We start from the raw sequence: 22,347 nt of genomic DNA, 5'->3' as shown, positions 1-22,347 counted from the left end.
GTTGATATGGGAACCAAAATTCAACAAAATATTGTAAATATGATACAACAGGCAAAGTGCTATTCAGTAATTCTCTATTGTACTCCTGATGTTAGACATCAGGAGCAATTTTCAGTAATTTTTAGATTTTTACATATATTTGAAGCAGATATCGAAATTCGTGAACACTTTTTGACATTTTTAACAACTAATGACACTACTGGTAAAGGTATATATGAAATTATAAAATCATTTTTGAATAAATTAAATCTTAAATTGTCAGATTGTAAAGGGCAAGGGTATGATAATGAAGCGAATATGAAAGGAGTATATACGGGAGTCAGTGCTTAAATTTTAAATGAGAACGAAAAGGCATTTTATACTCCTTGCGTCTGTCATAATTTAAATTTGACTTTAGGGGATGTCGCAAAATCATCAATTATAGCAATAAATTTTTTTAATACAAAAAATATATACATTATTTGCTGCCTCAACTTCATGTTGGGACATATTAAAGAAATTTGTTAAACAATTAAATCCAAAACCATTATGTGATACAAGATGGGAATGTAGAATAGAATCAGTTAGAGCTGTTTTCAAATTCCTGAATTTTTAAATGTACTAAAAGAATTATCCAAAACTGCATCAGATAATACTATCAAAGTAGAAGTGGTTTCAATATATGAACAAATAGATTCATTTGAGTTTATACTAAGCCTTGTAATTTGGTATAAGCTTTTGTCAAAAGTTAATTTAGTAAGTAAAGTATTACAAAATGCAAAAATTCCCATTGACGTAGCAACTAAGCATATTAAAGAGTTAGTGCAGTACAGAGAATAGGATTTGATAGTTGTTTTGAGATTGCTAAAGAACTGTCAAATCATAGTAATTAAATTTAAAGAAAGTAGAGTATGTCGAAGAAAAGTATTTTTTAATTATGAAACGCCTGATGAATCACACACAGGTGATAACAAAGATAATTTTAGGATAAATTTCTTTTTTGTAATTTTAGATACTGCTCTGCAATCTGTCAAAAAAGATTTGAATTGTATGAAATTAATAAGAAAAATGACAGAAAATGAATTAAAATTTTGCTGCAAACAGCTGTATCATAAATTAAATACAGATATTGATGAATCTGAATTTTACAATAAATTAATTATTTTTAAAATATTGTTCCAGAAGATGCATCCATTAATATGTTAAAATTCATAATTGCAAATAATTTGTCAGATATTTATCCAAATATTATTGACCAGTCCAGTTATGGTTGCATCAGCAGAAAGGTCATTTTCCATATTAAAATTAATAAAACCTATTTGCAATCTTCTATGTCTCAAGGACATTTGTTGTCCCTGGCAATAATGTCTGTAGAGCATGAAATTGCAAAAAATTTGAATTTTGATAGCATTATAAATGATTTTATTGATAAGTGCATTAGGTTAAATAAAATTTAATATATTAAGATTTCTTTTAAGTCTTATAAGTTGTTATACATATATTTCATTCTTTATAGTAAAAATTTTTTATATTTTTATATTATTAAATAAATCATTGTTCTGGCATATTTATATGATAATGTGTACTTACATACAAACACATTTATTTTTTAACTAATTTTTTCCCTTTACTTAAATCGATGCTAAAAAGCATATTTATTTATGTGCATAAATATTTTTCATATTTGGTGTAATTAATTAATTAACAAGATATTTTTCCATTTAAAATTTCCATAAATTACTAACTTTCAGGAGCCCCGCTTTTTCATTTCGCACAGGGCCCCGCAAAATGTAGAAACAGCTCTGGTTGAGGTTTGCATTAAGGCATACAGGGTTCAATGCAATTTCTGTTGATTTTAGGGTTTTTCTTTCAAGTTCAAGTGACTTAATCATTATCAGGATCAGAAGAATTATGAACATGACTGGATAAAGCCAAGTCCCTGATTCTACCATAGGTGATATCTCTGACATGCTTTTCTGTACAAAGCTCAGTTTATTTTTCTGTTTGCCTGTATTATGAGGAATTGTAGTCACCTAGAATTTTAAGTTGTGGTTTGGTTTTGCCAGGTGAAGCCAAGATCATATTTTGGTTAGGAGAATGAATGAAGTTCAGATTTTTTATTTCTTGAGAATTTTTGCCAGCTTGGTTGAAATGGAGCTGATATATGGAAGGGAAATAAAGCCTTTCACATCATTATTATCAGACGTTCAGAAATAGTCCATTGTTTTGAAAAGTCAATAAAAGCCACTTTAATTCTTTGGTGATCACTGATGAGGACACGCGTATGCATGCACGTTCATGCGCACACACACAGTTCCAAAAGTAGAAATGATGCCTAACTTTTGGGGATGGGTAATAATGAGACCTGAGCATGAAGATATCTGATAGCATGTGTGTTTTCTGTAAATAGAGATCTTCAATTTTTCCAATGAAAAGTAAGAGAATTAAGAGAAGTAAACTTCTAGCTCCATGGTAAATTTTTTGCTAGGGTGCTGATTGTTAAAATAGTTCAAGAAATCTTGGAGAGAATCTGGAGTCTTGGTTTTAATAGAAAGGTATTTATGGCTTTTTCTTTGAAGGTTTCTAAGTATGTATGTGTGTATATATATGACCTGAACTGTGGAGGCTCTTCCTAATATGGTGATTACAGTAGTTAATTGAAACAACATATTTTAAGAGTGCTCCATCCATCCCATCCATTGGATTTAATGAATTATATCATTTTGAATCATTTCAAGAAGAAAAATTATCTAAATTTAAAATTAACTGGATACTTTGTGTTCATCTAAGATGAGCACAGGGTTATCCCAAATGATATTAAATTTTATTCATCCAGAGTGGAGGTCATTCAGACTGACTTTGTCCCATTATACCTTTGCAGATAATCTGATCAAAAGAAAAGTATTAGTATGTTGTGACAATTCCAAATACCAAGTTTCAGTAAAATCCCATCCCATTAATTAACAAGATATTTTTCCATTTAAAATTTCCATAAATTACTAACTTTCAGGAGCCCCGCTTTTTCATTTCGCACAGGGCCCCGCAAAATGTAGAAACAGCTCTGGTTGAGGTTTGCATTAAGGCATACAGGGTTCAATGCAATTTCTGTTGATTTTAGGGTTTTTCTTTCAAGTTCAAGTGACTTAATCATTATCAGGATCAGAAGAATTATGAACATGACTGGATAAAGCCAAGTCCCTGATTCTACCATAGGTGATATCTCTGACATGCTTTTCTGTACAAAGCTCAGTTTATTTTTCTGTTTGCCTGTATTATGAGGAATTGTAGTCACCTAGAATTTTAAGTTGTGGTTTGGTTTTGCCAGGTGAAGCCAAGATCATATTTTGGTTAGGAGAATGAATGAAGTTCAGATTTTTTATTTCTTGAGAATTTTTGCCAGCTTGGTTGAAATGGAGCTGATATATGGAAGGGAAATAAAGCCTTTCACATCATTATTATCAGACGTTCAGAAATAGTCCATTGTTTTGAAAAGTCAATAAAAGCCACTTTAATTCTTTGGTGATCACTGATGAGGACACGCGTATGCATGCACGTTCATGCGCACACACACAGTTCCAAAAGTAGAAATGATGCCTAACTTTTGGGGATGGGTAATAATGAGACCTGAGCATGAAGATATCTGATAGCATGTGTGTTTTCTGTAAATAGAGATCTTCAATTTTTCCAATGAAAAGTAAGAGAATTAAGAGAAGTAAACTTCTAGCTCCATGGTAAATTTTTTGCTAGGGTGCTGATTGTTAAAATAGTTCAAGAAATCTTGGAGAGAATCTGGAGTCTTGGTTTTAATAGAAAGGTATTTATGGCTTTTTCTTTGAAGGTTTCTAAGTATGTATGTGTGTATATATATGACCTGAACTGTGGAGGCTCTTCCTAATATGGTGATTACAGTAGTTAATTGAAACAACATATTTTAAGAGTGCTCCATCCATCCCATCCATTGGATTTAATGAATTATATCATTTTGAATCATTTCAAGAAGAAAAATTATCTAAATTTAAAATTAACTGGATACTTTGTGTTCATCTAAGATGAGCACAGGGTTATCCCAAATGATATTAAATTTTATTCATCCAGAGTGGAGGTCATTCAGACTGACTTTGTCCCATTATACCTTTGCAGATAATCTGATCAAAAGAAAAGTATTAGTATGTTGTGACAATTCCAAATACCAAGTTTCAGTAAAATCCCATCCGGTCAGAGTTCAGGTATAACTTATGTATTGACGGACAAAATGAATATAATAGGTATTTATGCATTTGGTGAAGCACACCAGAAAGTTATTTTTATATGGGAGGTTACTTTACACCATACAACACTTCATGATCTGTCTATGCAACAGATCTACAACCTGCTACATAGCATCTTTGTATTTTTCCCTCCCAGAGTTTCTGGTAAGGGAAAACCCTGCTACTTCTATATGAGACTGGTTAACTCACCTCCAATTGTAAAATGACCATATAAAAATTCCTATCATCTTGATGCAAATCAAAAAAAGGCCATTGAAGTATCTCTGAAAGAGGTCTACTTGCAATAATGTAGAAACATGATATATGCTTTTTTGTATCTCGTTGAGGCTTTTAAAAAGATTTCTCATTTATAGGTAAAGATTTAAAAAATAATATTATGCTGGAATTTTCAGTTTCATTAATTTCTTTATGGTATTCCATTTTTAGATCATTACCTTTCAGTGAGCTGATTACTAGAGCTTCTGAGCAGAAGCATTCCAAGTATTTTATCAGTGAGGTTGGTGATGAAAAAAAAACAAAACATATTTATGATATTAGTATTTGGTAATCCAATCCAGTTTTATTTATTTGTTTATTTTACATTGGTCATATATAAGTAAATTTTTTGGTAAGTTGTCCTGCACACAATCTGATGTGCTTTACTTTAAAATTACACTGTACAGTGTAATTTTAAAATAAAATTTGTTTAGTATGTGTAGGTAGTTGCAGGGGGGTGGTAACCCATGTTTTTAATACTTTCCTGTTTTACCAGCTTCAGCATATCATAATGCCTCAAGAGTTGCATTATAACACCATGTGTGAATAGAGAATTACACTCAGGTCTCTTTTTATGCGGATTTGAAGTTATGCAGTATAGTACGCCCACAGATACGAGACCTTTCGACACTTATGCGCATGTCAACAGAAGGAGAATCCATTCCGATAATAGGGTAATCCAGCGTTTCCCAAACTTTTCCTAGGACTGAACACTTCACAAATCCTGAAATTTTCATGGAACACCTTGGTTATTTTGTAATGTTTTATTTAATAATTAATTGTTAATTTAGCTGATTTTTATTATTAATTAATAATTGATCATTAAATTAATTTGTACTGATTTTCATTGACATATCCCATTCTGATCACCAAAAATTTATATTATTATTATAAGTACTTATGAGTGAATGCAGACTTTTTCTCCTGTGTGCTGATAGTTTTCCCCTTGTTTTGTACATCCTGGAGATTGCTTTGTAGGCTGGAGGTGGATGAATCACTATCTGTTGCATCACAAACACCTTCAATAAGAGATTTCTTAACACCAAAATTAAACAAAGTCCCTTGTCTCTTATTCATATTAAAATCTAAATCTTTATGCCTATTACTTTTAAAAAATCACGGCACTACGGTTTCGAAACAAATGCTTTCACCCTACAATACGAACTTGTGAAGAAAGTATTCAGTATTATTAGATCTTAGAACCAGATACAGACTACCTTGTTCTTCAATTTCAGTGGAAAAATTTTCTTTATACTTCCTTGCTGATTGGTCATTAACATTTGCAACACAGATATTATTTCGTTCAGTTTTGAGAACAGAGGATACGCCTCACATTGTTGTAATCGGCTTGCAGGCAATTTTTATAACCGGTCATAAACAGCAGTATTCCCTTTCCTGAATGTTGAAAGGTTTCATCATCATCAAATTCCTGCCATGTGCCCTCAAGGGGTGTACAGGATATGATAGTACTACGTGAAAAAAAATTACATCATTACTAACTTCATATCTACAATTTTCCTCCAAATCAGTCTGTTACTTGTCAAGACTCCAACATTATCAGATCTTATATTTCTATCATCTAAGGCACTTTGTACCATATCAATCCACCTATATCTTGGTCTTCCTCTGGGTCGTTTTGCTGCCAACCTGGCAGAGAACGCATGTTTTGCTAATCTTTCTTCACCCATTCTGTTTAAGTGACCATACCACCTGATTAGCTCTGCTAACGCATTCCTGGATGTTGACAATGTCAAGTTCTTTCCTAATATCCTCGTTTTTAATATGATATTGCCATTGATGCCATCTGTTCACGCCTCTAATCTTTCTCAGGACTCTCATATCTGTGGTCTCTAGTCTTTGGTCAAGTGTTTTACCTTCTGACCCAGCTCTCAGATCCATAAGTTAAATCTGGTTTGAACACTGTCTTGTATACAGCTAATTTAGTGTTCTGACTAATTTCTCTCTTATTCCATATGAATTTATTCAGTTGACTTCCTACCATACCAGCTTTGCTGATTCTGTTGTCTATTTCTATATTTAATTTACCATCTTCAGTAAAAATCGTGCCAAAGTAGCTGAAATGTTTCACTTGTTCCACAGGTTCTCCATTCACAACACAGTTGACATTTTCAATAATTCTGCCTATTTTCATTGTCTTTGTCTTTTTATTGCTGACCTTCATACCATATCTATTACAACAGCTATTCAATTTAGTCAGAGAATCTTGCAGACTTGTAGCGGATTTATTTAGGAGTATAACATCATCCACATAAAGCATAGAACTGACATTAATATCTCCAATTTTGATATCATGTTTAATACCACTTTCCTTCATAATGTGATCCATATAGATAATGAATAACAGAGGGGATAATGTACATCCTTGTCTCACACCAGATTTAACATTAAACCATCCTCAATGTGTGATAATTAACAATAATTCATGAATACTTCCACGTTTAAAAATACACGGCTTGGTCATCACTAACATTTGCTACACAGATGTTATTTAGACACAGATGATGACCAATTCGTTCATCGCCGTTGTACATAATGAACAGCGTGTTGCAGCACATTCTGGCGTAACGTGATAACATGTAAGCAGTGAGTGTTCGTGAAGTTTAATTTTGCATGTGAGTAAGTGTTTGTCTTTTTATTATTGAAAGTATAAATTTTGCTAATTTTTATTTTAAAGATTTAATTTGGCCCATCGGAGAAAAAAAAAGCACCAAAGAAAAGAAATTTCTTTGGAAATGAAAATTGCACTTTTAGATCGCTTAGCAAAAGGAGAGGGGTCTAGGGTGATTGGTAAACATTAATTTAGGCAAATCTACTATACGAGCAATTAAAAAGAATGAAGTCACAATAAAAAAATCTGTCATTTCTGGCACAAAACTAAGTGCCAAATTATCATCGTACTCAAGAGATGCTTTATTAGAAAACACGGAACGAGCGCTCGTAAATTGGATTGAAGAATTAACTCAGAAGAAGAATTCCTATAAGTGGTTATTTAATTAAACAAAAAGTTCTTCGGTTTTATGAACAGATGAAGCAATTGGAGCCGTCTACTTCTGCTCCCCAGGCTGATAAAGAATTTTCAGCCAGCAAAGGATGGTAAACCAGATTTTTAAAAAGGAATGCACTTCATAATGTGAAGATTACAGAAGAGGTTGCAGCAGCAGATGAAGAAGCAGCCAAAAATTTACAAGAGAAGTTAGCCAAAATTATTGAAGATGGTAGATATTATCCTGATAAAGTGTGTAACACTGACGAAACAGGATTGTTTTGGAAGAAAATGCCTAGTCGAACTTACATCACAAAGCCTGAGGAAAAAAGGAAGTGAGTTTTAAAGCAAGCAAAGATCAAGTGACATTGTTACTTTGTAGCAATGCATCAGGAGATCGAATGTTGAAACCCCTCTTAGTAAATCGATTTCTAAGACCACATGCTCTAAAAGGCAAAGATCTTAAACAGCTGCCGGTACATTGGATTGCTAATACAAAGGCCTGGGTAACAACTGCTGTATTTACTGACTGGTTCAATAATTGCTTTGTACCAGAAGTAGAAACATATATGAAGCAAAAAGCTCTAAATTTTAAAATTTTATTAATTGTTGACAATGCACCAAGTCATCTGCATTTAGAACATCCAAATGTGCAGGTAGTGTTTTTTCCACCCAATACAACAAGCATTATTCAGTCATTAGATCAAGGCATAATTGCTACTTTTAAAAAATATTACGTTAAGCACACTTTTCAATTTATATTGGATAAACTGTAAAATGAATCATTAACAGTAACTGACGTTTGGAAAAAAATTTCTATTTTGGACTGCTTAAATCATGTTGCATCTGCTATCACTGAAATAAGACCAGAAACTTTAAATGCCTGCTGTAAAGCAGCTCGGCCTAGATGTGTTGCAAACAGTGCAACCATGCAAACATCTACATTATCAGCTGAAATCATTCCTTTGGCACATGAAATTGGTGTAGAAGGTTTTGACATATTTAGCCAGAACAATGTAGACCAATTGCTTGTGGATAATGCCTTAAGTGACGATGATATTATTGGATATCAATTAACTTTAGATATTGTCGAAGATCCAGAAAACGATAGTGAAGTGGAAGAAAAACCTGTCCCCCTCACTGCAAATATAATTCGAGAAGGTCTTGAACTGTGCAATAAATTGGAAAATCATTTTCTTGTTAATGACCCAAATTCTGAACGAGCCTTTAAATTCCAACGTGAACTGAAGAACTGTGTGTCTAGATATCGCGAGCTGTATAAAAAATTAGTGAAATCATCATTGCAAAGTTTAATCACTGATTACATTGTCAGAAGAAAAAACTCAGCACAGAACGAGTTTGAAGCTAATTCTGTTTGTGAAGAACCATTGCCTTTACCATACAGATCTGATGCGCTGACTATCGCTTCTGGTGATGAAAGTGATTTTGCACCAGTTCGCAAACATTGCCAAATATTGTCTAATAGTGATGATAATTCTGATGACAAAATGTAAAAAAAAAAAAAAAAATGTTACTTTTCAATAAAATTAAATGAATAAAGCTTTAACTTAGACATTTTTATTTTCCTGAATTTTCATAAACTTTTTTTTATGCGATTTTAGGTTTATTTTAATTCATTAATTTGGTTTTATGCGGTTTTAGAAAATTATGGAACGTATCCCTAATTTTTCAACGTAAGTTTAGGCCTTTTTTTTGTGCGATTTTTTATATGCTGTTTTCTGTGGAACGTATCTACCGCATAAAAAGAGACCCGACTGTATAAAAATCTCATGCATGGAGGTAGAGCTGGAGAGAAGTTAGTGACTAAGCACCTATTAACTCCTGAGAATTCATATATATACAGGGTGTTCGGGATAAATTTGACATATTTATAATTAATTATATTTTTCCGTAAGTTACATGTATTAACACACACTTCTCTTCATTTAAAAGTTTGGACCCTTCTTCATTCACATACAAGATGTCAGAAAGGATGGATAGCTGGAACCCACCTGAATCATGGAAGAGAATAACTTGTATCATGATGATTCGTGCCCGCCATCAAAATAAGGATATTACGACTGCTGCCCAATGCTCCCTGAATACAGTAAAAACAATCAGGCATGAACTAGAGACTTGCAATGGTGACTACGAGGATGTAGCAAGAAAGATCCCTAGCAGACGATCTGATTGCGTTCGTACAGCAGAATTCCTCCCAAATCTGCAGGAACAGGTGTTGAAGAACCCTGGCATTGGAATTCGGGCTTTGTTCGTGGATGTGCTAACTGTAGTCAAGCCCTGGATAACAAGGGTAGCCAATGGTAGGCCGTATGTATGGCAGCAGGATTCGGCCCCTTGCCACACCTCTGGGAAAAGTCAAAAATGGTTGTCTGAAAATTTCTACGACTTCACCAGTCCAAATGTTTGGCCTCCAAACTCCCCAGACCTTAACCCCATGAATTATTTTGTATGGGGTGCAGTTGAAAAAGACGCCAATCGCACTTCCAGTAATACAAAAGCCCAGTTAATGGATAAAATTAAAACAGTTTTTGCGGCCCTTCCCAGGGAGACTGTAGCATCAGCTTGTTCGAGGTTCCGAAGCAGAATTGAAGCTGTGATCGATGCTAATGGTGGTTATTTTGAGTAAATCTTGTTGATAGTATTGTAATTAACTCTGCCTGTAATGTTTTTTTGTCAATTCATTAAATTTAATAGATACAAAGAAGATTTTCTTTTTCCTTACGAAACTGTCAAATTTATCCCGAACACCCTGTATATATCTATGGCGACCATATTTTTTGGAGAAAATAAAGGACAAATCAGAAATTGTTTCATAATAAAAAAAAAGCAGGTTTCATTTATTAGTTTCACTAAAACTAAAAAGCTTTATAACATTTATTATAAAATATAAGCATATACATACCATTTTAAACAATTCATATTATTACTTAAAATTTTAATTTTGATACTTTTCAAAAGAATGAACTTTTTTTTTTAATAAATCAGGTTTGTGTTTTAAAAATTATAAAACTGTATACAGTTCATGTCAATGTTGCATTCCGTATAAATGCATGCTTTTATACGTTCAGTGGGGGCATTAGATCCAGGGAGACATAAGCAGAATTCAACAATTTTTAAAATGATTTTAAAAGATTGAGATTTTCTTCTAGGCTTGTTCTGGTTGCTGGAGTAAATACTATTTGGATCAACTGACTATATAGCTATAGCAACATGGAAATTGCTGAAGATAAGAATTCATTAACAAATAGCAGCTGAACTCTTTGTGTTTATATTTCATTAATTTCAAGTAAATTAGCATTTGCAGCTTTGTTCATCAGTTCTACCTTATTTAGAAAAAAGAAGTCAGGAAAACTTCAAGCATTGTATTTACATTTTTACATTCTCATTTTCTTACAAAAAATTGTAAGACAATGAGATACACATTACTTGACCTTTCTAACCTTACCATTTTCAGTGTATGTACTTTACATAAGCCAAGTAAATGTCTACGGGTATTGCTGTGTGGAAGGAAAATTGTTGTTGGTATTAATTTACAGTATTAACTAGGTATGTTACCAAGTAGGAGATATTTCACTGTTTCAAAACCAGCATCATTGGAAAACACTTATTTATCACAGACCACACAATTACTATACTTAAGTGATCGTGAAAAAACGTATAAAATTCTAAAAAAAAATAAATAAAAAAAATTAAAAATTGCCTAATAAATTTTATTTTCTTATAGGAAGTAGGCAAGATCATTTTAGCCCTGCCTAACTTTAGGAGAGTGAGTGGTCAATTCAGTCTCCACTGGTAGCCAGTCAGAGATAGCTGGCACAAGACTATCATCATCATCATATCTCCTTTAACCCCCCCTCTCCCTGGATGGGTTGATCCCCCCCCCCATCTTGCTGCAACAAGACTATCACTAATTTTTTAACTGGCATTCAGTGAAGAGATGGCTAACATGTACCAACACCTTGTGTGTCCCCAACACAATGTTTTTTAATGTCTGAAATAGCATGGGTTCTGCAGTTGATTTTCTTCATTATGAGACAAAAAACTTGAGTTTCTGGGAAAAAAACCCACTTGCCTGTGCCAGAGGTCAACTAACTTGGGAACCATTCAAGGAAAGGCTTAGAAAAAGGTCCTCTGGTAAGTTACCAGAATTAAACCTAGGGCATTCTTCTTGCAGTGTCTAGCACAGAGGAGTGCGAGTGGCACTTACACTGAGCCACACAAGTTCTGTTGTATAAAATGCTAATGAAGGAAAAAAACTTAGGCTGATAATGATCTTTCAAATTTTGGGAGACAGTCCATATTTATTTTTCAGTTATATTTCCCACCCAATTTACATTTTCATAAATTTATATTGTCTTTCATAATACCATTGATGCTATCAATTCAACAGTTTATCCTTAACAATATCATCACACACCAACAATTGATTTATAATTAAACTTAGCAAGAACACTAATCAAGGAGTCACTTCAATTAATTCAGCCAGCAATTGTTAGCTAATCTCACAGGCCCATCCCATGAAATCAACCATGTCATGCCTTAGGCAGCATTCTGCAAATAGGGTTGCCCTCCATATCTTATGTTAAGTTTTTGGAAATGTTTAAAGCTCTGTATCAATTGTGCTAGTGAGTAATTATGGATCTTATTTAATTTTGTAGGTAAATATGCATAATAAGGTTGTGAAACTTTGTTTTAGTTACCATGACATAATAATCTAAAATATTACTGGATTAAAATTTTAATAGTTTAATTCTGGCATCTGATAATCTCTTGTGTGATATTTAACTGTATGTTAAATATTGCACAAGATTCAAAATTTCTAGTTTTCTTTCAGCACTGATAGTTGAATATACAGTATATTAGAAATGGAATAGATCCAGTAGTATTATAGGACTGCTCATAATAATACAGTTAAAATGAAGTGAAAGATAATTATCCAGTCACAACTCAGCTGTTTTTCTGAACGGTTGGTTTCCTGTACTAATCATTCTTAACATAGTGATTTTCTTTGAGAGCTGTACTCACATCCCTCTCTAGTGTGGCATTTATACTAAGTAGATTAAAGTAAAAATAACTATGTTGTACTTAAGAATAATGTTGGAGCATTGATTTTGATGCCATCTGCTAATAAGTCCTGTTTTCTATAGTAAATTCTTGAACCTATTGTTGCCCACAATATTGGGGCTTAATGTTGCCACTATGTTTAATATTAGAACTTTTTAGCAGTAGCATGTCAATTCTCTATTAGTTATTTTAAAGATATCTGTGCAATGTAGCTGAAATTTAAAAATTTTCACTTATTTAAATTTGTTAGTTGTTTGTCTCATCATTAAGCTAGCCACTGTTTTTAGCGTATCAGAATATTACATACTTGGGATTAGTCTTTATATAAATTGACAAGCTGAATAGTTTGATATGTTTTAAAATTCTTGTCATAAATATATAATTACTGTTGACTTGTTAGTTCATCTTATTCTCTGAATTATCAGGAGTCATAATTATATGAGATTTCTTATTACTTCTTATTATTAAGATATTTTTCTTTTTGAAGACTGAATTCTATTACCTGAGGTCACTGGGAGATAATCCAAGGAAGAATATTGCAGATATTAAATGCCAGTTTCCTGCTCTTTCTGCTGATATAATATTTCCAAAATATTTTCAGGAGAGTCAGTTTTTTTCCAGTGTATTTAGAATATCTTCAGAAGGTCTGTGTTTATGGACCCATTATGATGTAAGTTTGACTAATAAAAATTTGTAATGAGATATAAGTCTATATAATATGGAAAACTGAATTTTATTAAGCTAATAATAAATGGGAAAAGAATGGAAGATTTTATAAAGCTGGTATGGTAGGAAGTCAAATGAATAAATTCATATGGAATAAGAGAGAAATTAGTCTGAACACTAAATTAGCTGTATACAAGACAGTGTCAGAGCTGGGTCAGAAGTAAAACACTTGACCAAAGACTAGAGACCGCAGATATGAGAGTCCTGAGAAAGATTAGAGGCATGAACAGATGGCATCAATGGCAATATCATGTTAAAAACGAGAATATTAGGAAAGAACTTGACATTGTCAGCATCCAGGAATGCATTAGCAGAGCTAATCTCAGGTGGTATGGTCACTTAAACAGAATGGGTGAAGAAAGATTAGCAAAACAAGTGTTCTCTGCCAAGTTGGCAGGAAAATGACCCAGAGGAAGACCAAGATATAGGTGGATTGATACAGTACAAAGTGCCTTAGACGATAGAAATATAAGATCTGGTAATGTTGGAGTCTTGACAAGTAACAGACTGATTTGGAGGAAAATTGTAGATAGGAAGTTAGTAATGATGTAAATTTTTCATGTAGTACTATCATATCCTGTACACCCCTTGAGGGTATATGGCAGGAATTTGATGATGAGTTTAAAAAAATAAGGAATTAAAACTCAACAGATTTCATCAGTTGTAAGACTTACATCATCAGGGTACTGGTGATTTATTTACTTACTTACTGTGCTGGTACTAAATAAATTTAGTACTGGTATTTATTTACATAATAATCGATTTATATGTAAATAATCAAATATATGTTACAGTTGTGAAGTTATCAAAAACATCTAATGTGTGTAATTAATTGTTAATGGGCTTTTGTTGTATAAAACTTTTATGTACCAGTACCCCATAAGATGATGTAAGTCTTACGATGTAAGAAACTTGTTGGGTTTTAATTGTTTATTTTTATTAAACTCTTTATCTACATAAAAATGTGGTCTCAATACCGAAAACTTCCCACAGAACTGCTGAACCACAGAAACTTACGTTTGCAAATGATTCACTTGTTATCTAAGAGGGCATTGCCACATGTTCTTTAAATTATTTATTTGTCACTGTTTTTATTTTTCCATTGCAAAATTTTGAAATTCTATAACATGCTTATGTGATGGGTAGGTCTGAAGTTTGATAAATGGAAAAAATTGTTGACATTTGCTTTAAACATAGTTTATAGTTTTTGGGAAATAATCCGTATTAAGGCTTAAGTGCTATAAGAAACTCAAGTTAGAGGCTTAGAGGAGTGAAACAGCACTGAGAAAGGATTAAAAATATTTTCTTTTTTTTTTTTCTAATAAATCGTCTCGCTCACTAAGACATCATCAGAGAGCACAATATGAAACTTGTAACACACACACAGAGAGAGAGAAAAAGAGAGACAAAACAACACTAAGTGAAATACCTGGAAGAAAGACTAGTCCTAACCAGATGGGGTGCCTTCTGCACCCCTTAGTGGCAAAGGATGTAAACTTAGATATTGAAGTCTTAATCTTTCCCATATTTTGATAAATTTAATGCAACCATATTTATATAAATTAGGCTGATTTCTGAGAGCAGCAGCTGCAGATTTCCAAACTAGTTTTTCTCTTCTAAAATTAATGCCGTAGAGCATGGTGTTCTTTTTCCAATTGATTTTATCAGCCATATCTAAAGCATGGTCTGCAAGACCTGATTGACCATAATCACGACTACAGGCATATTTTTTGTGTTCTTCCATGTGGATGTTGGCTGATCTTCTTGTCTGTCCACAGAATCTTAAAGAAATATAATCTCTGCTCGGATTTCAAACATTACTAAAAGCTTGCTACCCTTATGCATTCTACTAAAGAACAACTCCCACCTCTCTCTGTCTACAGTATATAAAGTGCCCTGTTACTGCAATTTGACCTACTGTGGACAGACAGGAAAATCAGCCAACATTTGTGTGGAAGAACACAAAAAAGCATTGACAAATGCCTTAGTACTTGAGCGCTTAAATTTAGAAGAGAAAGACTATTTTTGGAATCTGTAGCTGCTCTCAGAAGTCGGCTTAATTTAAATAAATATGGTTTCATTAAACTTTCCAAAATATGAGAAACTAATACTTCGAGATCGTAGTTTACTTCCTAGGTTGCCAACAGGTGCTCACAGAGAGTGCCCCACTTATTTAGGACTTGAGTTTTTCATCCATGTGTTTCACTCAGTTTTGTGTTGCCTTTCATATTAACTTGTATGTTACAAGTTTCATATTATACCCCCTGACGATGTCTGAGATGAAATATTGGAAGAATTAAGTAATATTTTTAATACTTTCTCAGTCTTGTTTCACTCCATCAAGCCTCTAACATGAGTTTTTGGGAAATGGAAGTAGTAAAGATGAATGAGGAGCAGTAGTTAATTCAAAACTCATAAGAGATGACTATTTGTTCAGATGTTTGCAAGAGGGGTAGCATTACATATGCCAGTTGAGCTCTGAATGGCCATGAAGGCAGCTGTATAAGTCACAGAAGAAACTTAGTTCCAGTTTAAGTAGTGGAGTGAGTGAGTAGGAGCAGCCAGATCATTCCATTTGCTTTCAATTCATTTTAATTGAATTCATTTCATTATTTAAGTTAATTTCAATATTAAATCAAAATAAATGAATGAATGATTTAATAAAATCCCAAATGTACAAGGAGTATTCTATAGCCAAATATTTCTGGAATTTGCAAAGGGCATGTGATCTTTCAGTAATGAAGTAATTTGTTTTAGTGTAAATAAATCAACAGCTGGGAAACAAATAATCAAATCTTTATTATTTAAAATTCTGTAAAAAGAAACTTAAACTAATGAGGAATTAGCAAAAACTTACAGGTTAGATTTCAAATGTTAGTCTAGTCAAGTGAGATACTATTCCAAGTGGATAGTATCTCTACTTTTCCACTTCCTAACCAGCAAGCTGGATTTAGATCCACTTGTTGCATGGATATTTGTGAAAGACTTTAGTTGATTATTTATTCCTTAGTATGATACCACCATACCAATATTTGGCTTATTAGAGTCTTGAGGTGGCCTGGAAAAAAAAAAGTAACATCCTCTGTTGTAGATCAGAGTACCCAGATAATTTCTTATTCCATCTATGGCAGGTGTCGGGAACCGGCGGCTCTTGGCTGAACAAAGTGCGGCTCATTTATATTGAATTAAAAGATACATAATTAATACAAACAACTAAATATTGTTTTTGATACGGCCTGTTCATGGCATTAGATACTATGCATGTCATGTGTGTTACGCATGAAATTTGTTGCCCATGCCTAAGTATGCTTAAATATCTATTAAAATACATAATATTGTATTTTTGTTCGGACTAATTTTTTTGCTACAAATTCTGACTTTTTTGCAATATTATATTACTTAAACATGTTTTGTGATTAAAAACTTAATGAAACTTAATGTTGTTTTATTTATTGAACATATAAAAATTTATATGCTAACATAAAAATGGTATTTGATATCTGGAAGTATTTAATTAAAATCAAATTTACTCAAGTTTGAACTAACTGCAACTTCGAGTCACCAGGAAAAATCGAATTGAAGTTGCGACTCCCAAAATTTTGTTTCAATTAATTTTTTTGGTGGAATGGCTCTTTGGTTCAAAAAAGTTCTCGACTCCTGATCTATGGTATTAAATGCATTATGGTTTGCAACTTGTTGTGAGTGGGATTCATATAAAAATAAACTTGATGTGGAGTGGATATATTGGATGAAAGGACTAACATATTGCTGACAGCTTGCACTTGAATGATTTTGGAGTGAAAGTTAAAGTTATTCAGTAAGTGAAATGGAATGGGGGATGTAGATGAGTTGATGTGAGAATTGGCAGTGATCAGAGAATGCTGAATTGTGTTTCTAAAGTCTGACTTTGAAATGGGACCATCATTAAGAAATGCAAGAGTGCATGTAGGTCCAAGTGAGTATTACATTTCATGTATACTAATACCAGAACCATTAAAAATGAGGGTGAAGACATTTTGATGTTAGTTTGATTGGTAAAAATTATAAGCATATTAGTTTAGACTTAATGGAGAACGACATTATTACAGGAATAAAAGGTTCTTTAGCTAGTTAATAGTTAATACTAAAATAGGTGTGAATAAGAATATTAACTTAGGCAAGTTTGGGCATAATTACACTGCTTAATGTGAGATAATACTAGTTAACTGCTATTGTTTTCTTAGTTGCATCCAACGTAGGCATTGCTATGGAAGAATGTGTGATAAGGAATATTGCAGTATGTGACAGAAGAGTCTAAAATTGTTCATTTTATTAACTGTTGCAAATTATTTTTTGATATAAGTTGTTAGCATAGGATTTCACATTTCAATAAGTGCATTGATTTTTGTGCGTGAAAAGTTGTAAACCTTAGCTCTCCCATAAGCATTAGTACTGTGGAAGGGCAAAAAATTTTCGTTGTTTTATTTGTATTTTTATTTTTCTCACATAATCCAGAAATCCTAATCTAGAGACAAAACAGTAATTTTTCAAACTACTTCAGGCCATCAGTAAACAAGGCAGTAGTCTCGAACCATGGCACTGAAATTCATCTCCCATTTAAAGACAACATTCACAAACTTGGTGTCTATGGTGGGATCCGAACATATAGATTGTTGGTTAGAGAGCAGCATACTAATCACTTAGCCAACCAGGCTGGCATAAGGAAACCCCCCCCCCCCCAATTTCTTTTCATCTAACTATTCTGTTTTGAATATCAAATATAATTACTAGTAAAAAATATCAGCTGATATGTGCAGAGTACTTTTGTTAGTCAAGGTTGATATCCCTGTTCCAGCTATTGTTTAGACCATAATGTGAGAATTTGAGCAGAGTATGTAAAGCAAGCTTTGAGGTGAAGTGAGATGCACAGATATGGAGAGTAGTTATTGTTGGCATGGTGGAGAAAATAAAGGAAAATCAAATGAAAGGGGAGGGATTAACAGAAGAAATTGGAAAAAAAAAAAATCAAAGAGGTGGAATTTAGCAGTAGGTATATATTTAGGGATTACTAACCCGGAAACTGGTACGTTTAATTATTCATTTTCTGAAGATTACCCAGAATAAGGGAGCATACAATGTTGTAATGGATGGAGTCATTTTGGTCAGTATATTAAAGGTGAATTTATGGGTGATTTCCCTCTAATGACCAAATGTAGAAAAGGAGGAAATGGCCATGTTTACAACTGTTTGACTGACTCTGGTTTTGATAGTTCAGATCAGGCCAGTTCATATATTAAGACTTCACTAGGCAACAGTATCAAATATGCACTGTTTAAAAATAGAACCTACACAAGAATCAGATGATATAAAAGAGGGATGGGAAAATCTGAAAAAAATTGTGACAAAAGCAGCAACAAAAAGCTATGGAATAAAGAGTAAATAGAATAGAAAAAAGAGGTGCTTAAGGGTGGGTCAAAGCTATATAACTGAGAGGAGACCTCCACATAACCTTTAAAGGAATGCGGACAACCAATCAGGGCTTCTGACCTAATGTCCAGTCCTCACGTGTTGCACCCTGTTAGGTATCTACCTGGATACTGAATGAATGAGGATGGGTTGGCAATTTGGGATTTAGCTGACCAAATTGTATTCTTATTGGCTTAAACCAAAATATCAAATGATGGCACAACATGACAGAATTTCATGGCAGCTGGGGCATCGCCCAGTTAAACAAGCCTCCCCCTGTTGTTTTTGCCAGGGTACCAGGGCAATCAGCGAAAAGTCAGCTACTAGCTGAGGAATTGGATAAGTACTGATCGACATAATTGGGGTGACTGAAACAAAAAAGGCAAAAACTGGTGAGATCTTTCTGAGCAATAAATACAAAATGTTATATTCAGGCAATGGCAATCAAGGAAAAAGAAGGAGTAGCCATTGTATTCAACACTAAATACGAGGCTAATCTTCTTGAATGGAAGCCAGTCTCAAGTAGAGTGATGTGGAAAAATATCGGAATGGGAACTGGACTACGAGACTTATTTGTGCCTATGGTCCCACACGAGGTTCTACTATGGTTAGAACAGGAGGAATTTTTTGAGGCTTTAGAGAAAGCAACTGACATAATGAAAAAGGAAAAGTTGGTCCTTGTTGGTGATCTAAATAGCAGAGTAGGAAATGATTATCAGACATATAAAAATATTTTGGGAAAATTTGGAGAAAAGAGCAAAGCTAATAATAATGCAAATACTTGTTGGATTTCAGCTCTGGCCATGGACTAACACAGTGTTCCAACATAAAAATGTACATAAATTCACATGGAGTGAAGAGGCAAGGAATAAGAAAAGTCTCATTGACTATGTTATTGTTGATAGTGATGTTTTTCCCTCTGGTGCAGGACACTAGAGTGTACAGAGGATTTGAAATTGGAAGTGATCTCCATTTAGTCTTGAGTAGGATAAAATCGAATTTCATATTGAAAACAAGAACATATAAGAAAATTTTAAAGCGAATAAAAGTTGAGCAGCTCTCAGACGTGAACTGTATACTAAAATACACAAACATAATTGAAGAAAAAATGAAAGAGTTTGAGAACAGGAACCAAACCTTGGAGATTCAGTGGCAATCCTTGAAGAAAACCCTGATTGATTCAGCCAGAGAGGCATGTAGTGAGGTTGTCTGCAAGGATAGAAAAAGCTGAACTCTATATTGTGGACGCAGGAAGTTAAAGAGGCAGCTCATTCTACCTCCCAGCAAACAGACCTTGTGCACCTTTTCATTCATCATACCTCTTATCATTGAATCTCCATACATTGTGTTAAACCATTCGATATTTCTTTCATCTCATTCTTCCTCACATTCCCATGCAAATCTCTAATTCTCCTCATTTCGTTGCTCATATATTTAATCTCTTGCCTCATCTTTACCAGTATCTTGAATTAGTTTTTCAGTGCCATTTATCCAGATTGCATTTTTACTACCCTGCATGTCTGCTGTCTTACTGCTAACTCACTGCTGCCTCTCTTACTGCTGCTAACTCGCTGCCATCTGTGTATGATGTCTTACCAATCAACATCACTAACTCATCGCCACTTTTCCCCATTGTTTTACCATTACCGCTCAAGCACTCAGCCATACCAACAACTCTGCTTATTCCCGTAGCTATATCCACAATATTTTTCCCGCTATCGCCTACATTCAATCATATCTCATAATCCATAAGCATGCTGCACTTCTTACACCTATTTTTCTTCTCCACATAAATGTGTTTAATCTCTCCCCAAGCATACATACTGCATTCAAGGCATCTCGTCATTTTCGAAAAATCCATGCCACTTGCAAAATCTAATTATCACTAATGCTACACACAATCAAGCGATCTTAATGAACACAATTCTCTCTTTGCCATCTAGTGGCCAAATCTCTCTTTCACTAGTTTTTTCACTTTTCTAAGTATGTAAAACACCAACTGTTGCTGGACAGTATCCATACATGATTCAACTTCATCTGTTCTTGGAAACAACCGTCTTCCAAGGACTGTGATCTCTAGATTGTCAAGATATGTATGAAGGATTCCTTCTTTCTTCTCTTTTTCTCTTCTTTATGACTGCTTGTGTGTGACCCTTTATCATCTGGTGATTCCTCTGCTGTCACCCTAGATATGCATCTGTCTGCTAGCTCACACTATCCTAAGACATCAGTCCCACAAAATACACATTTCTTTTGTTTGCTCAGTCCATCATAGGGAGACTGAGCCACAACCTTAGACTGTGTTGTTTGACTTCACAGAGACAGCTACGTAACATGAGCAAGAGTGCAGCTGAGGTGGAGTGACTATGTATACTTTCTTGTGGAGCAATAATCACTTGCATGTAAAATGCATTGTGCCTCTTTAGTTTCCAGAAAAAAACTTCAAAAAATATAAATTTAGCTTTGTAAAATCATTGTAAAACAAGTGATTGTTTAAAACTAATGATCATTGTAAAACCAATGCATTTCTGGTTCATCTATGTAATGAACCGAAATGGCAGATAATCGGTTTGGGAGATGCATATAGTTCCTGTAAATTCTTGTTCTTGCTGGCCATTGGCTAAATGGCTAGCTTATCCATTCTCTAATTAATAGGCTGTGATTGCAAGTTCAAATTCTACTTGGACATGGATGTTTGTGACTGTCTTTAGGAGCGAGATGAAATCACCCAGTGTGAGACTACGGCCTTGTTTATTGGTCTCTAGAGCAGACTTTCTGGATTATTTTGAAAAAATAAATAATATAAAATGAATAAAATAAAATAGAAAAAAATCCTTTATCCACCCATGTACTAACATGAAGGTTTGCTACCTTCATGGGTGGAAGTCACATAAAGAAGTGACACTTTCATTTATGAAGCTGACCGTGTTGCTTTTATTTATAAATTTGTTATGTTTTTTTAGGTTATGGATAATATACTCATTCAGGTTCAAGGAAGAAAGCGAGCTGTGCTCTTTGCACCTGAAGAAGTTTTTAATTTATATATGAAAGGTTAGTTAGTAAAAGTGTTATTTTCATAACTTGTTTCTGATGCTACTATAATAGTATCCATATATGCTAAAATTTTTTGATACTTTAAACACACTAAAATTATGTACATAATTCTTATAAAATAACTTTTTTTAAGGAAATTACACCATAGACTAAATATTAATTACATTAAATGTAATATTTCCAATATTAAATGTATTGGAATTTTGGCAAAAATTAAAATGGCATCAACATCAGGGAACACAATATGATATGTGCATGCATAAGATATAGGCTTCTGAAAATCCAGATGCAAATTGGTCAAACATTTAGCCAAAGTACTCTCCTAGTATGCTGACGATACACCCTTCATGCATAAACTTGGCCCACTTTAAAGCCAGTATAGAAAACCTCACACCCTGACATAATGGTCACTTTTTGATGTCTCCCCCTCTATTTGCCAATATCCCATTTAAAAACACTTTAGATTATCCAAGCTGAATTTCCTCCTGATCAGTCCTGTTTTAAGTACACCATGAACTCTGGCTATTTTGT

General features: G+C 33.6%; 1 protein-coding gene across 2 annotated transcripts in view; it reads left to right on the top strand.

The window, feature by feature from the left end:
- The window catches only part of LOC150102605 (tRNA wybutosine-synthesizing protein 5-like), a 98,318-nt gene that overhangs the window by 37,369 nt on the left and 38,602 nt on the right, over positions 1-22,347 (top strand). The window contains exons 3-5 of one of the 2 annotated variants that reach the window (XM_090398931.1): positions 4,674-4,743; positions 13,079-13,261; positions 21,726-21,813. In XM_090398931.1, the coding sequence (XP_090255057.1) occupies positions 4,674-4,743; positions 13,079-13,261; positions 21,726-21,813 (341 nt within the window). The remainder of the gene's footprint in view (positions 1-4,673; positions 4,744-13,078; positions 13,262-21,725; positions 21,814-22,347) is intronic. The other variant, XM_090398932.1, reaches the window with a different exon arrangement.

The sequence above is a fragment of the Typopeltis vanoorti genome, chromosome 10 (genome assembly GCF_054136105.1).
Source record: "Typopeltis vanoorti isolate ZY-2024b chromosome 10, IOZ_Tvanoo_1.0, whole genome shotgun sequence".
Lineage (NCBI taxonomy): Eukaryota > Metazoa > Arthropoda > Arachnida > Uropygi > Thelyphonidae > Typopeltis > Typopeltis vanoorti.
Note: the sequence above shows the minus strand (reverse complement) of the source record. Positions and strands in the feature narration are given on the sequence as shown.